This window comes from Barbus barbus, assembly GCF_936440315.1.
Source record: "Barbus barbus genome assembly, chromosome: 17".
Classification (NCBI taxonomy): domain Eukaryota; kingdom Metazoa; phylum Chordata; class Actinopteri; order Cypriniformes; family Cyprinidae; genus Barbus; species Barbus barbus.
The window spans coordinates 4,037,045-4,053,786 of NC_136745.1; the positions used below are offsets into that span (position 1 = coordinate 4,037,045).

At 39.9% G+C, this 16,742-nt stretch overlaps 1 protein-coding gene across 1 annotated transcript in view; it reads left to right on the forward strand.

Moving 5' to 3' along the window:
- Positions 1–16,742, forward strand: part of LOC306883791 (alpha-1,3-mannosyl-glycoprotein 4-beta-N-acetylglucosaminyltransferase B-like) — a 148,486-nt gene that overhangs the window by 99,175 nt on the left and 32,569 nt on the right. The window contains exons 6-8 of the mRNA XM_079439276.1: positions 9,069–9,182; positions 13,251–13,326; positions 14,720–14,834. Coding sequence (XP_079295402.1) covers positions 9,069–9,182; positions 13,251–13,326; positions 14,720–14,834 — 305 coding nt within the window. The remainder of the gene's footprint in view (positions 1–9,068; positions 9,183–13,250; positions 13,327–14,719; positions 14,835–16,742) is intronic.

A 16,742-nucleotide genomic window follows, 5' to 3' on the forward strand; every position in this document is an offset into this window, starting at 1 on the left:
TAGTCATGTGCTTGTGTTTATACTGATTGTTTTTGCAGAGTTACAACACTGGAACAGTACTCTTTATGTGTGTGTGTGTTAGTGTTTTGATTAGATCTTTGCTTTTATTTCTCCCCTTACTGGTCTTCTAATGGGTGTGTTATGTGGGTGCACAATATTGTTATTATAGTGAACTAAAATTAAAACCATGAAAAAAATATATCCGTTACTTGGGAGGAAAAAAAAACACAATAACTGAAAAAAAAAAAAATTTTGTTGATATACTTGATAAACTTGATATACTGAAATATCTCAAAATAAAAGTGCAATAAAATTAATAAAAACTATGTATACATGTTTAAAAAAACAACCACTGAAAAACAAAACTAAAACTTTTTTAATTAAATTTAAATTAAAATAAAATTGAAGATATAAAAATTAAAACTGATCCTAAATAATAAAAACTATATTGTTATATGGTGCAAAACTGTTATTTATTTTTGGTAACACTTTAGTTTAGGGACCAATTCTCACTACTAACTAGTTCGACTACTAACTAGTCACTACTACTCACTACTAACTAGTACTAACTAGTAGCAGGCATGTTACTAGCATTTTAGCTGTTTATTAGTACTCATAAAACAAATATTAATGTCTAATTCTGTATGACCATATTTTTGATCCTTTAAGTAATCCTTAATTAGAGTTTGAGGCAAAAGTCATAGTTAATAGTTAGTTAATAGTGAGAATTGGTCCCCAAACTAAAGTGTGGCCTTCTTTTATGATGTTTAACAGAAATGACTTTTAAAAATTGTAATTTATAGATGCATCACACAAACACACACTCAGCTGGGACTAGTCCTGTCCAAATCCAAAAGAGACAAAAACACCATTAAATATGAAATCATACAATAGTTTGTGTGGAAAAACAGACTCAAAAAGTTATAATTTGCTGAAAATGTTCCGCTGCATGTTTGTTACGAACCCCTTTTAAATAGTCTAGGGGTAAAAGGGTGTAACAATAATAATAAAAAAAAACGGTGAGGAGAGGCTGAGAGAACTGCCGTCTCCAAATCCCAGGAAGCTCAGCAACACCCGTTTAAGCAAATTAACAAAGGTATTTTATTTAACAGAATGTGGAAAATACTTAAAAGGCTTCAGGAGCGGAAAAGGCCAAAACAATAAACAAAAGATCCCTCTGACTAGGGTTTTAAGAAATAACTTACCTATCAAAAGAAAAATAAAATAAATCAAATCAAATCAAATCACTTTTATTGTCACATCACCACAGCACATGTGCCTTCGTGAGTGAAATTCTTGAGCGTGCTCCAGACAGTGCAGAAACAATTTACATATAGACATTACCATACATACGTACAGACTTATACAGATGACAATGTGTAATATACACATACATATACTCAGTACACACAGTGTACTATTAGACAGACATACAGTTACCGATACACATTATACACAGTATGTAGTACACATTCTACGTTATATACACACAGTAATATGCGAAGATGCAGCAGATTATATATAAACCGGATGTGCAAATGTCATGGATGTGCATTGGATGGTATCCAGTACTGGCAAAAAGATTGTTGTATTTGTGCAGTAGTGTACTGGTAGTCCAGTTTGAACTGTATGGAAATAAAGTGCAGTGCGTGGTATATTGTAAAGTGGGAGTATGCTGTAGGGTGTATTAGTTTTGACTGTTCATTAGCCTGATAGCCTGAGGAAAAAAGTTATCCCTCAGTCGGCTAGTGCGGGATCGGATGCTTCGGAGACGTCTTCCTGAGGGCAGCAGAGAGAGCAGTCTGTGGGACGGGTGGCTGGAGTCACTGATGATCCTCTGGGCTTTCATTATACACCGCCTGGTGTAGATGTCCTGGAGGGAGGGAAGCTCACCTCCAACAATGTGACGGGCAGTTCGCACGACCCTTTGTAGAGCTTTGCGGTTGCCAGCAGTGCGGTTTCCAAACCAGGCGGTGATGCAGCCTGTCAGGATGCTCTCCACAGTGCAGGTGTAGAATGATCTGAGGATGCTGGGGCTCATTCCAAACTTCCTCAGCCGTCTCAGGAAGAAGAGGCGTTGGTGTGTCTTCTTCAGCACTGCATCTGTGTGAGCGGACCATGTGAGATCCTCAGTGATGTGAACACCGAGGAATTTGAAGCTGTTTACTCGCTCCACAGGTGTCATGTCGATGGTGATGGGTGTGTGTTCTCTGCTCTGTCTCCTGAAATCCACCACCAGCTCCTTGGTCTTGTCGATGTTGAGTGAGAGGTGGTTCTCTTGACACCATTTAGTCAGGGTTCTCACCTCCTCTCTGTAGGCCGTCTCATCGTTGTCAGTGATCAGGCCTATCACCGTTGTGTCGTCAGCAAATTTGACGATGACGTTGGAGCTGTGTGTTGCTGTACAGTCATGTGTGTACAGGGAGTACAGGAGTGGGCTGAGGACGCAGCCCTGAGGAGCACCAGTGTTGAGGGTCAGCGGGGATGAAGTGTTGTTGCCCATTCTGACCACCTGACATCTGTCAGGAAGTCCAGGATCCAGCTGCACAGAGATCCGTTTAGTCCCAGAGTCTGGAGCTTCTCAACCAGTGTGGCAGGCACTATGGTATTGAATGCTGAGCTGTAGTCCACAAACAGCATTCTCACATAGGTGTTCTTATTTTCCAGGTGGGAGAGAGCAGTGTGCAGGGTGAAGGCAATAGCATCGTCTGTGGAACGGTTTCTGCGATATGCAAATTGTAGGGGATCCAGTGAGTCAGGCAGCACAGAGCAAATGTAGTCTCTGATGAGTTTCTCAAAGCACTTGCTGAAGATGGGTGTCAGAGCAATGGGCCTCCAGTCATTCAAGCATGTGATTTTTATTTTTCTTTGGTATGGGCACAATGGTGGATTTTTTGAAACATGCGGGAACCACAGACAGAGAGAGGGAAAGGTTAAAAATGTCTGTGAAAACCCCGGCCAGTTGGAATGCGCATGCTCGGAGCACACGGCCTGGGATGCCATCGGGACCCACAGCCTTGCGAATGTTCACCCGTCGGAAGGATCGGGTTACATCTGCGACAGAAAAGGAAAGTGCGCTCGCCTCTTCTGCTACAGCCGCGGGAGCGCGCTCTGTGTGGGCGGTGTTGTGAGCCTCGAAACGAGCATAAAAGTGATTAAGTTCGTCCGGTACATGTTCACAGTAGCTGGTTTATTCCCTCTGAAATCTGTGATGTTATTGATACCCTGCCACATGCTTCTTGCGTTGTTGGTTTTGAATTGTTCTTCAATTTTGTTTTTATATTGTCATTTGGCAGCTTTGATTGATTTCCTGAGATCGTAACTGGCTTGTTTGTGATCGTCAGAGTTTCGGGATTTAAAGGCAGATGTCCGCGCTGACAAGGCTGCTCGAACATCGCTGTTAATCCACGGTTTTTGGTTGGGGTAGATGCGGATTGTTTTTGTTGGTACTACATCCTCTACACACTTCCTGATGAAACACGTTACAGTATCTGAGTACGCCTCTATGTCGTCATCAGACGCTGCCCGGAACATGTCATAGACCACGTGATCAAAACAGTCCTGTAGTATAGCGTCTAAATACAGAGATACTTCCCTGACTTCCTCTCTAACTCAAACACAGGAGAAAAAAGGTAATTTCTCAAATAAATGGCATCCACCTCCCTACAAAAATGTTCCACTTAAGCAATTACAAAAGAAAAAGCTGAAACACTCTGCTACTCTCAACAACTTTACCTTACGCTACAGGTAAAGCAATCAACAAACACTTAGGTATACAAGCTTAGAAATCACAACACTGGGATTGGAAGATGGTAGCTGTAAGGACGGAACACCTCAGCCTCTCTCCCTGGACTGCAGCTCTGCAGGTTCCTTTATACTCCAGCTAACGAGCTCAAAACAGGAGTCAGGTGGCACTCATTAGCCTGTCAAGCAGAGAGAGCAGGAGGAGTAAGAGAGACAAGATCACAGTCTACACACACACAGGAAACACAACTGTTAATTAAATCATACAAAACAGAATAAATTATGTCCCTATGGACGTAACACCCCCACCACCAAGTTTTTGTTTTTTTTCTTCGACTTGAAAAAACAAAACAAAGTAACATGTATAACGCTTAAATTTCAGTACTATCGGCCCTGGACAGCGCATCGGCAATCATATTTTCAGAGCCTTTCATATGACGAATGTCAAGGTTATATTCCTGAACAATTAATGCCCATCGCATGAAGAGTTGATTCGAGTTAGACATCTGGGCGAGGAAAGTTAAGGGGTTGTGATCGGTGTACACAAGAAGAGGGGTTGCACTACCTCCTATGTAAACATCAAAGTGTTGAAGCGCAAGTAAGAGAACAAGAGACTCTTTCTCGATGGTGCTATATTGCTTCTGATAGGACATAAACTTCTTTGAGAAATAGGACACCGGATGATCAATACCATGTTCATCTTCCTGTAATAACACTGCACCTGCCCCCGTGGCACTGGCATCCACTTGCAGTTTGAATGACTTTCCAAAGTTAGGGGCCAAGAGCACAGGTGCATTACACAACAGGTCTTTCACTGCATTAAAAGCTAGGAAACATTCACAATCCCAGATGAACTTTCGGCTACTGCTCAAGAGATCAGTGAGTGGGGAAACTACTGCAGAGAAGTTTCTGCAAAACCCTCGGTAGTAACCTGCCATACCGAGAAATCGGCGCAACTCACGCTTATTGCTGGGGGTAGGGAACTGTAAGATAGCCTCCACTTTGGCAACCACAGGTCTCACACATCCCTGATCCACTTGTTTCCCCAGATAAGTGACTGCTGCCTTTCCGAATTCAGCAGAGCAGAGCCCACCCGGTCTACACAGTCCTCCACTCATGGCAACAGGAACGAGTCAACCTTGGTGATTTTATTCACCTTGAAGATAGTCTGTGCAGAACAGAAATGATGAGTCTGGCTTGGGCACCAGTAAACAGGGGGAACTCCACGGGCTCTGACTGGGCACGGCAATATCATGACGTATCATGTACTCCACCTCCTCCTTCATTATTGCGCGTTTATTTGGGTTCACTCTGTAGGCATGCTGTTTAACTGGCAGAGAATCACCCACATCAATATCATGGGTCAGCACTGAAGTTCTGCCTGGTACATCAGCAAACAGTGAAGGGTACTTGGTTATTAGCTGCAGAAGTTCTTTACGTTGGCAGACTGTAAGTTAGGGAAGAGTATTAGGCAAGTTTTGCAGAATCACTAAATTTTTAAGCTTTCCACATGAGCTGACAGGAACTTTGTCTCTCAAGCCATCTTCGGCAAGACAATAACTGGCAGTCGAGACCGCAGCTACAGAGGTAACACTTGGAGTAGAGTTGTAAGTTTCTCCACCACGTTTCAGATATCTTTTCAACATATTTATGTGACAGACGCGTTTATGTCTTTTCCGGTCTGGGGTGGCAATCACATAATCAGTGTCACTCAGTTTTCTTTCAACAGTATATGGGCCTGAAAACTTTGCTGCAAACACAGAATCCGGAACTGGTAAAAGGATAAGGACAAGATCACCAGGGTTAAATTTACGGTTAACACTTTTCTTGTCGAAGCGTGACTTAATTTTTACTTGGGTAGCACTTAAATGCCCTTTTGCAATGTCCCAGGCACGATGCAGGCGTTCTTTGAAAGAACTGACATATTCTGACACTGACACAGGCGAACGATTCTCAGAAAGCAGCCGTTCACTCAGCATTTTCATCAGGCCGCGAACCTTGTGGCCAAACACAAGGTCAGCAGGACTAAACCCAGTTGATTCCTGCACAGACTCACGAGTGGCAAACAGAAGAAAAGGAAGCCCCTCATCCCACTCTCTCCCAGTTTCAACACAGTATGCACGAATCATGGCTTTTAAGGTCTGATGATACCGCTCCAGGGCCCCCTGCGACTCAGGATGATATGCACTTGACATGCGGTGCGACACTCCCATTTCAACTAACATTTGCATGAATTTCTTTGAGGTAAAGTTTGATCCTTGATCTGTTTGGATCTCTTTGGGTAACCCAAACGTAGTACAAAACTTCACAAGAGCCTTAATCACAGCAGGGGACTTAATTGTGCGCAAAGGAACAGCTTCAGGGAACCTGGTTGCGGTGCACATGATGGTCAACACATACTGGTAACCACTTTTGGTTTTAGGCAGTGGACCTACACAATCTAATATCAACTGTTCAAACGGTTCAGCCATCACAGGCACTGGATGCAGAAGAGCAACGGGGACCTTCTGGTTTGGTTTGCCAGACCTCTGATATATCTCACAAGTTCTGCAAAACTCTGCTATTGAAGACTTGCACTTTGGCCAAAAGAAGTACTTTGTTATACGGTGAAAGGTTTTATTGACACCTAAATGCCCTGCAAGTACATTTTCGTGGGCAAGCTTCAACACTTGTGGACGATAAGCAGCAGGAAGGACGACTTGGTGAACTTCACGGCAGTCAGAAGCATCATCCTCTGGCTTTCATTTCCTCATTAACACCCCGTTATCACAGTAGTAGGCAATTCTAGCTTCGGGCACTTTCTTACAGTCAAAGGCAGCATCAAAACATGAAGTAATAGATGAGTCTGCCTTTTGCGCAGCAATTAGCTGATCTCGGTCAACACCAAGAGTCTCATGTGGGTTATTTACATCAACACCTTCCCCAAACTCAGGCTTTACCATTAACTCACATTTGAGAGGTTCAAAGGGCACTTGTAAGAATGAGTCAGTAAGATTTACAACGTCTTCAAACTTTTTGGACTGTGCTCGGGTCACTGCACACACAGGAAATGTAGACGGGAATTCTTGGGAAAGACTAGAAGTATCATCAGCTTTACTGTCATTCCCTACGATAGGTCTGGGAAAAACTTGACCACCTGCCAGGTCATTTCCCAGTAGGAGACCCACCCCTTCAAACGGCAACTGCTCCCGCACCCCGAGATTAACTAATCCAGTCACAAAATCAGATTTTAAGTGTACTTGATGGAGAGGAACACTATCACACCCCATTTCAATACCACAAATTAAAACATCCGTGCCAGTGTACGAGCTTTTCGAGAAGGGCAGTAATTCTTTTAAGACAAAGGACTGCGCTGAGCCAGTGTCACGCAAAATCACAACAGACTGCTGCTCAGTGTCAGACAAGGAAACAGTGCCAGAAAGGAGAAATGGTTGCATAGATTCATCCATAATTACAGACATGGTTTGCACTAACGCAGCCTTTTTGGTTTTAGCCTCAGTATTTTTCTTTTTCCAAGCTTGACACTCAGCAATCAGATGACCTTGGTCAAGGCAATAAAAAAAGGAACGTTTGTCTTTTCCACCTGAACTTTTTGACATATACGGAGATACACGTGACAAATCTCGCATAGCATTTTTATTTGCAAGCAGAATATTTGAGGATCGTCCAGACGGAAACACATTGCGGTGCGTCAAAACAAACTCATCTGCTAACACAGCAGCATTCAACAACGAAGTTACTTTTTGTTAATTTAAATGAACGACGACACCTACGGGAAGACAGGTTTTAAAATCCTCCAGTAAGATCAATTCTTGCAATTGCTCAAAAGTAGTGGTTTTACTGGAGACACACCATTTTTCAAACATTACTCTTTTCTCTCTCGCAAATTTTGGATGCAAACTTTGCATGCACTCAAAACTTTTGGCGATACGCTTCAGGGACTAGTTCATAGGCTCTGAGAACAGCGGTTTTAAGTATACTATAATCGAGAGACTGCTCAATTGGTAACGACGCGCAAATCTCTTGAGCTTTACCTGTTAAGCTACATTGCAGCAATAACGCTCACATATCAATCGGCCATTTAAGCTTACCTGTGACGCGCTCGAAAGCGACAAAGTATGCATCAACCTCAGACTTGCGAAAGGGAGGCACGAGCTTGATGTATTTAGTGACATCAAATTCCTGAGCATCCCTTATATGTGAGATTACGGGTGCAGGAGGAGAAGAAACAGAGGGAGGTCTGGAGCAGGAATAGGTTTCCTGCTCACCTCCGCTGACCGTAATGCTAGAGTACAGAGTTTAACCTCTCTATCAGTTTCTGCCTCTACCACTCTGAGTTTTAAACGTAAATTCTCATTCTCCTGCTTTTTAACTTCAAGGTCTAATTCTTTTAAACGAATAGATAAGGCCGGATTAAAGTTCGCACTTTCAGTGCTATTTACACCAGAAGCAACCTCTTCAGCCGCGACATTCATCGTAACTGCAGGCTGTTCGTCAACTTCTGTTCGTCAACTTCGGGTACAAGGGCTGTATCCGAAATGGCCCCCTATACCCTCAAATAGTGCACTATTTGAGGGGACAGCCATTTAAGTGGTGTTCGAAACCATAGTGGATGTTCTCGAGTGCACTCATTCAATCCCACAATGCACCGCAAAAACGAGTGTACAACCGATGTACACTCAACGGCTAGAGAATCCCCAGAATACACTGTGAGAGTCGCATGCCGAATGAATTCCCGCATCTCACCAGAAGATGTTGCCCGCAGCGGAATCATCCATTCATTCATTTTAGAAGCGCTCGTCCACGGCATAATAATACAACAAAGGTACAACATTTTATAAAAGTTTATACATAATTTCCGTGACAGAGTTATATCCTTCAATCTTACTACTGGAGCTGCCCATTTCAAATGATTATTTAACAGCAAGCAAACTATGTAAAAGTGGCAGTCCTTCCGGTGTCTGAATTCACTCACTCGTTTTCATTCATTCCTTCAAGTGAACTGTATGAGTCGACTAATGTAGGGAATAGTGAATGAGGGTATAGAGGGCGATTTCGGATACAGCCAAGATCACAGTCTACTCACACACAGGAAACACAACTGTTAATTAAATCATACAAAACAGAATAACTTATGTCCCTATGGACGTAACAATATTCAAAACTGAAAAAGAGCAGCTTGGACATTTTACTAAACTTCTTTTTTGTGTGTTTTACAAAAGAAATAAAGTCAAACAGAATGATGTGACTGAGTAAATGATGACAGAGTTGTGTTAGCATACTTACCCATTCACCCGCCCTTCCTCTCTCTGCATGTGTTTCAGGTTTCCAGTGGAGATTCAGTCTGGCCTGTTGGAGATCATCTCTCCCTCCATCCATTTCTATCCAGACTTCTCTCACCTCAAAGAGTCGTTTGGTGACCCTAAAGAGCGGGTCAGGTAATATGACTGCTGTAGACAAACCCTTCTCATCCCATCTGTGTGTGTGTTTTGTTGTAATTAACCATGAATCATCAGTGTGAACGCAGAGCCATAGCTGCCCCTCTCAGCCATTAGCGTCTCACATACAGTGACTCAGTATGGAAAACATATGAAGAGTTTATTTGCAAAAACAGATAACTATCATGTTTTGATACTATCATGTTTTTTATCATGTTTTTGTGTGTTAGTTAGCTGTTTTTTTGTTATATTGTGTTAGTTATCTGGGGTTTTTTTAGTTATTTTTTGAACCTAGTGAAAATAACCCAACTGCAGTTTGATGGAGATTAATTGGAATGCACTATGAAAAAAACATGATTTCTGAGAATTGTTCAGAACGGAGTTATCTGCTTTTGCAAATTAACTCTTCATATCTATTTGCACACACAGTGATCACATGTACAGAAAAGCAGTTTACATTCGCTGCTTTCGATTCTGCAAGTAACTTGCATTTATGAATCGTGTATGGATCCGTTTTGCAACGCTAAATGTGTGAAATTGAGTTAGCTAGAGGCATCTGTGTTCATGTACCAGAGTTTTAGGTCTTATGAAAATGCTCTCTGCTGAGCAGAAAGTTCTGCCTGAACTTAAATGAGCTTTATTTGTGTGTGTGCGTGTTCCCCCAGGGTCAGGCTTCTCTATGCCTTATTCATGAGTGCACACACACTTCCAGCATCTCTGTTCTGTCAGTTCAGTTTAATTAACACAAACGCACAACTAAACCAAAGAATGCCACTGCACACACACACACGCACACACACACACATGCGCGCACACACAGTGCTGTCTCTCACACACTCTTACAGTGCCACTGTGTGCTGAATTCAAAGATGTGACAATTAATTTCATAATTATGAATTATTTGTCTACTTAAAAGTTTTTTTTTTTTTTGGAAAGGTTTTGTCGGGTGAACAATTGACATGTTTCAGTACAATCCATGTGGGACTTCTGTCCCTCACAGCCTCATTTTCATTCCTGTCAGAAATTCAAGGGTTTCCCAAGCTGGGGTTCATGAGTTGATAAAAATATAATAAATAATTATTCTGAATGCAAAATTAAAATAAATAAATGGGGCTGCATCATAATCCTGATATACAGTAGCTTAAAGTGGTTGTCAAATCGAATGCTGTGATTTAATGAAGTATCTAGTCTGATGCACTCCATGTTTCAGAGAGCACTATGTTTATTTACACATGAGCAGCTCATGTTCCTGTGTTTTTAGTAGCTCACAATAAATGCAGCCAAAAAGAGGTTTGAGTCCACTTGGAAGTCCAGCTCCAAGTCTAAATAAACACTTACTAAAAAAAATAGTTTTATGTATTTACTTGCATATCATGTAACCATTATCCGACATTGGAGATCCGTGAACATGTTGTTAAATTATTGTGTCATATATAAATTATGTTATCTTAAAATCCCAGGGGGGCTTTAAGTATATATTTTAAATTTAAGGTGATCGGCTGACAAAAACATTAGAGAAACTCCGGTGTGAAAATTGGAAGATCTTCTATGAAAGTATAATTACAGAACTATGATTTTAGCCTTTTGCATGATTGCTGAGAACTCACGCCAATGTTCCACACAACCTAATTTGCAGTCACATCTCTGTCTAAGGTAAAACAGCTCTGACAGACACATTCTTTTCACATTCTCCTAAAATAAACAGTCAGTACAGTGGAGATTGATGCAATATGTTCATTAACGTCTGTTTGTGCTCAAAGCCTGTTGGATCTCATCAGGCCAACCAGTTCAACCCAGAGCACCCTGATGAACAGATCAATGCTGGATCAGACTGGCAGATGAATCCATCACCAGTCAAGCAGACACACAAATCAATAACCAATCGTCCAATAAAAATACAAATCCATTTTAGACCAAATCGGTTTCTTTCTAGTAATGTGTTGCAAGTGTGTACCTTAGCACATTTTTATACGTTTTTTTTTTCTTACTTCTTTTTCAGTGTAGTAGTTAAAATATTCATGTTTTTTTAAATGTACTGCTGGCCAGGTGTTGGTTGTATTTAGAAGATAGATTCCTCAAGTGTTCCACATGTGGACAACTTGCATGTGCTTTTTCAAATGCCTCAGCATTCAGTGTTTGGTGACATGAGTGCAATTCTTTATTTTACTCACATTAAATCAAACTCATTTAATTTTCATTACTTTAAATGAAATCCAGTCTTTTAGTGGTTAAAGATTTAGACCGGTCTGTAAACAACCAAAATGAGTTTACGAGTCTTAGTGTCTTTTAATCTGACATTGCGTGACTGCACCTAGAGTTTGTGTGTGTGTGCGTGTGTGTGTGTTGGAAAAACTGATGTAAATGTATGTAAATGTACACATATGAAGTCTCTAACAGATAATTTGCATCTTGCAGGGTTTCACAGGAAGTAAGGCAGCTTACCAAAACACTGAATTTGTATATGTGTGTAAGTTTGTGTAAAACACAGTGAGAGGCTTGTGTGTTTATCATTTGACTGCAACTTTTGGCATTCAGTGTGGTCACTACACTACACACACTCTCACTAGAACTAGGCAGTAAACAGTTATATATAGTTCTTAAATGTTAAGTGAGTCATTATAACCTAGTAAAATATATACAAAGTATAGGCCATTCATAGTTTGATTCCCTGATAAGTGTTACACTGTGTCTCTGTGTGAGCCATTACTCTGTACTTCTGACCAACTGCACATCCAAATGGGTGTTTTCCAGCCCAGTGTGCGTTTTTAAACCTGGATGGGCATTGTTTGGCCATCTAATCAAGTCCCCTAGTTACTCATTCACACATATGAAGACAATAGGGAAAATATCTGACAGATTTGACTAATTTAACCACCAAAAAATCTTTTGTGTAATTATTTTTGCACTTCAAATGAGGCCAGTAACCCTAGCTGCAGTCAGTAAAGTGACTGAACACCTAGACTATACAGTATGGACTCTAGACTATACAGAATGGATCAAACATATCTTTCTTTTACACAACTCCATGTGCCAACACTTGGGATAAGAGGAAAACATATATCATCTCATGTGAGCTGAGTCATCTTGAGTGACAATCACTTTTGGACAAATGTATTTTAATAAAACTGAAAATTTAAATATTAATTATATTATATATATAATAAGGGAATCATCATTCATTCAATCAGTATGGTCGATCAAAACCGGATTCACACAAAAACGCAGATTAATTTAGTGTTGCTCAACTTTTCTGTGGATTAGATTAAAACTATTTTCATTTGCAAAATTAAGCAAAAACAGACTAACATATTGACAACATGTGCTTATAATGTAAGCGGCTTGAATACTGACTTATTTATTGAACTGTTTTAGAAAATCAATTTTACATTTCCAGTCATGCTGATAATTATCAAAAACAGCACTCTTGCTCTCGTCATAGGCTATGTAATAAATATTAAAAACACAAACTCATACTGGCACATTTTCTGACCCCATACCTTGATGTTTGGAAGGATTTTTGCCCCAAACTCAGTTAATTTCTAACCCTGCTATAGTTATCTCATCTTAGTTATAGATATCATCCTGCCAATTTCCATAAACCATAGGTCGCTAACTGCCAACTCCTTTTTAACAAGTAAAGTGGTCTAAAAATCCCCACTGATTGGGAGATGCCTTTTTTGTCCCAACCAATGGCTTGAATGTTCCCTAGCTCTCAAATGTTCATTCAGCTCCATGTCACACATCAAAACTCATCACTTTGACATCAGTGGTGATGAGACATGCAAGAAACAAAGACAACTGACTTCAAACCTGGTGTGACGTCATTATGTGCAATATTTAAATTGAAGGGTTTTTTTTAACATTTGTTGTCAGTTTTTGAGCTCAGTACCTTAAAAGAATATCCGTGTAGCTCGACAAACAGCAGCTGCCAGAAATAATCCATCACTCACTGTCCTCTTATTTGTAAACAGCAGGTCTCTGTTACTTTTTATTATCTTCAGCCTGTTGGTTTATGTATGTGTGGCTGTGTATTCTTCTTTTTAAAGCAAATGCTGATTGTTTTTGCAGATGGCGAACAAAGCAGAACCTGGATTACTGCTTCCTGATGATGTATGCCCAGACTAAAGGGACGTATTACGTACAGGTAAGATTATGCATCTTAGAACTGAACAGATAGTTATATTTGGAGAGAACATGAACATACAGTAATTATGGGTTTGAATGGATGGATTGATCAACTCAGCTGGTTCCACAATGTGTTTTTTTTGCATGTATTGATGCCGTAAATAAGTGACAATGTACTATCAGCTGGTCGAAATAAACCCTGACAGCTTGTCTTGTATTTCTTTTGTGGGAATTGTGGGGAATGGCTTCCAGAGGAAATGGAAAGCTCTTATAAAGCTGATCTTTGAGGCCACTTTTGCACTTCTTTTGTAGTGTGTTCTTTTATGATCAGTTTTTATTGTGGGGGTTTAGATAAAGCCAATACATGAAAAAGTCCTTTCTTTTTTTTCTCCCAATCATGTGTTCACTTTAGAGTGTGTTCTTTGACACTGATATGTGTGACGGCTGCTTTTCTTAGAAAAGCAAAATGCGAAATCCACTTTTGAGTTTTTTTTTTTTTTTAACTAAGCACTCCCATCACATGCATTAAGCTCACTCAACATGGGTGCTTAAAGAAAAGAAAATGCACTCCACCAGCTTTAAAAAAATGACGGTCATAAGATGCCATCTAAAGCACAGTGTGTAAGATTTAAACATAAAGTGTTTACTTCTGCACGATTCACAGCACCAGCGAGTATTGCGTACAGCACAATATAAATACAGTTTACTTGACTTGTTTGGTGCAAAAATTCTGTGCGATAAAATTTTAATTTTAATGAATTGCTGTTAATGCATCTATTTAGACAAGCTCTATTTTATTAGACATGTCTTATTAAATGGGAAATGCAGAATTTTATTTTATTTTAGTTAACATTTATTTTTTATCAAGTAACAAAATTGTTCTATTTAATGCCATCGATGTGAGCGGTTCCAATCTCTTTTCCATTGCACTGTGAACAAAAAAGTGGCCAACCAATAAGAGTGGCACTTTTTGTTTCACATCCAGAAATGCTGTTACATAAAACTTTGACTTGGTGGGGCTCAAGAACAGACTATTTATATAGTGAATAGCAGAAAGAGATCCTGGATTTAGCCGACAAGATTGTTGTATTAGTAAATACAAAAAATAGTACTTCTCCTTTCACATTAGGCTGAACAGAAAATGCACATCAAAATTATCATACGAACATTCATGTCTGTGTGAGCAAGCCTTTACACTCTTCAGGAAGTCAACCAATTAAAAGTTTACTTATAGTCATCTCTACATTAAGATGGGATAAAAGAAAGTATATTAACTTCTGGAAAATGACACCTTTAAATCATTTTAGACTTAGATACTCTTGAAGTTGCTAGCGATTATATGCAAATGATTCAGATCCACTTCACAGCTGCTTGTCTTCCTTCAACATTGTCTCTCTCTCTCTCTCTCACAGCTAGAGGATGACATTGTAGCACGGCCAAATTACTTCACCACGATGAAGAATTTCGCCCTGCAGCAGCCGTCAGAGGAGTGGATGATTCTTGAATTCTCCCAGCTGGGCTTCATCGGTGAGTCTTACTCAAACTCAGACTGCAGACTGTCTTACACTGCTGTCTGTGTGTGTTAACCTCCCCCTTAGAGCACAGCCAAACTCACACTGAATTCATCCAAACAGAAAGATCCTTCTCACTGTTACCAGAAGGAAACTGTCATAATAGACATCAAACCTTATAAACCACTTTTAAAGCTTGTTCAGTCTCCAGAGGTGGATGAACTGTTGAGGTCGCTAATGAAAGAAATGTTTTCAATGCTTCATCTTTGTATAGGACTAGAAAGTGATTTTTCTTCTCTGTGAAACTGCATTATCTCCACCTCTCATAAAGTTCACGTTAGTTTCCACCAAGAGCACTTTCCAAGAGTCGCGGTGACACAAGAGCCAGACCCAAACCTGACAGTCCTAGAAACAGATTATACAATCATATCAGAGAATATAATGAATTTATTGCAGCATTTGTTTTTAAATTATACTTTATTTTACTGTTTTGTCATTATGCCAGTTTATGCAAAAACAGAACTTTAGGTGGATTCAAAATCGCATACCGTCTTGAGTAGATACTAAACTAAAAGACAAAGTGTCAATCTGTGCTTCAGCGGATGTAGTAGGTCATCTGGGTACTTTTCATCTACTGTTTTATGAATACTGTTAAAGGTGCAGGATGTAATATTGACAGCTAGCGGTTGAAATAGGTAATGCAGTCCAAATTCAAAATATTGGAAAGCTTTGTTTCTCCCGCCCCCTCCTCTTCCTCAGACTCAATGCTCACCTTAGTTGAAGAAGCACAAGAAACAAGCACAACTGACAGTGAGTACGTTTACATGGACAACAATAATCCAATTTTAACACGATCACCTCCGAAAGCAATGATTGCATTTATTGTGTTACGTCTGCTCGCTCTGAGGCGCAAGTAATTTATTATATATGAAAATTATTATAATCAGTGGCTTCTCCTATTTTTCTTTTAGATATTTAGTGCCAGTTTATCAGGAAGTGACGATTTTGTTCTCTTTGACTCGTTTGATGGAAACGGTGCTTTAATCGCAAATGTTTTATGCAATATTCCAGTTTTGCGCATAAGTTAAATTCGCATCTTTGGATGGAAACATAGCTAGTGTAAGATTGTTTTATCCACGTTTAATATTCTTCTGGTCATAGATGCTTTTTAGGTGGATGCCGTGGCTTTTTAGGTCAGGTAGAATCTGCGATCTCTGACCCAGTTTGTTTGCTCGCTTCTATGGCTGCAATACACTGTGTGCCCAGTGTGTCGATGTACTAATGGGTAAATTGACAGTAGGCGGAGTCACACAGACCAAAACAAAAACAGACATTCCGACACGGAACACACATTTCAAAGTAGAACAACTTGTTTTTCTGAGAAACAAGTGAACATATGTTTGCAGATGTTTAGAAAACATGCTATGGTATTTATATGCTTTAGTACAGTCAAAACTACAGATGAGTCGAAATCATTTTAATTATGCCACAAATGTGGGTTTTTTTCCCCCTTTCTCAAGGGTCACCTATATGGTTAGAATGGGAAAAAGTTAAATTTTGGTCTCTTTGACTCGTTGGATGGAAACAGAGCTTTATTCACAATTAAATCTGACCAATCTCTGGAAACATATCTATACGACTTGGATATTAAAATATTAAGGAAAATGAAGGAAAGTGTTTTGAATCCAATAGTTTTAAACATGGTAAGGGCGTGGCATGAAACACAGAAATATTTGAGTATCTCGTACACAAATACATTATGCCATGCCTGCCCTGTATGGGGAAATCCTAAACTTATTCCCACTTATGGGCAGAGAGAGGTATTGAAAATATAAAGGATTTGTATTTGGAAGATAGACTACTGTCCTTTCAAGAATTGATTACTAAATTCATAATCAATCATAGAAACCAGTTTTATAGGTAT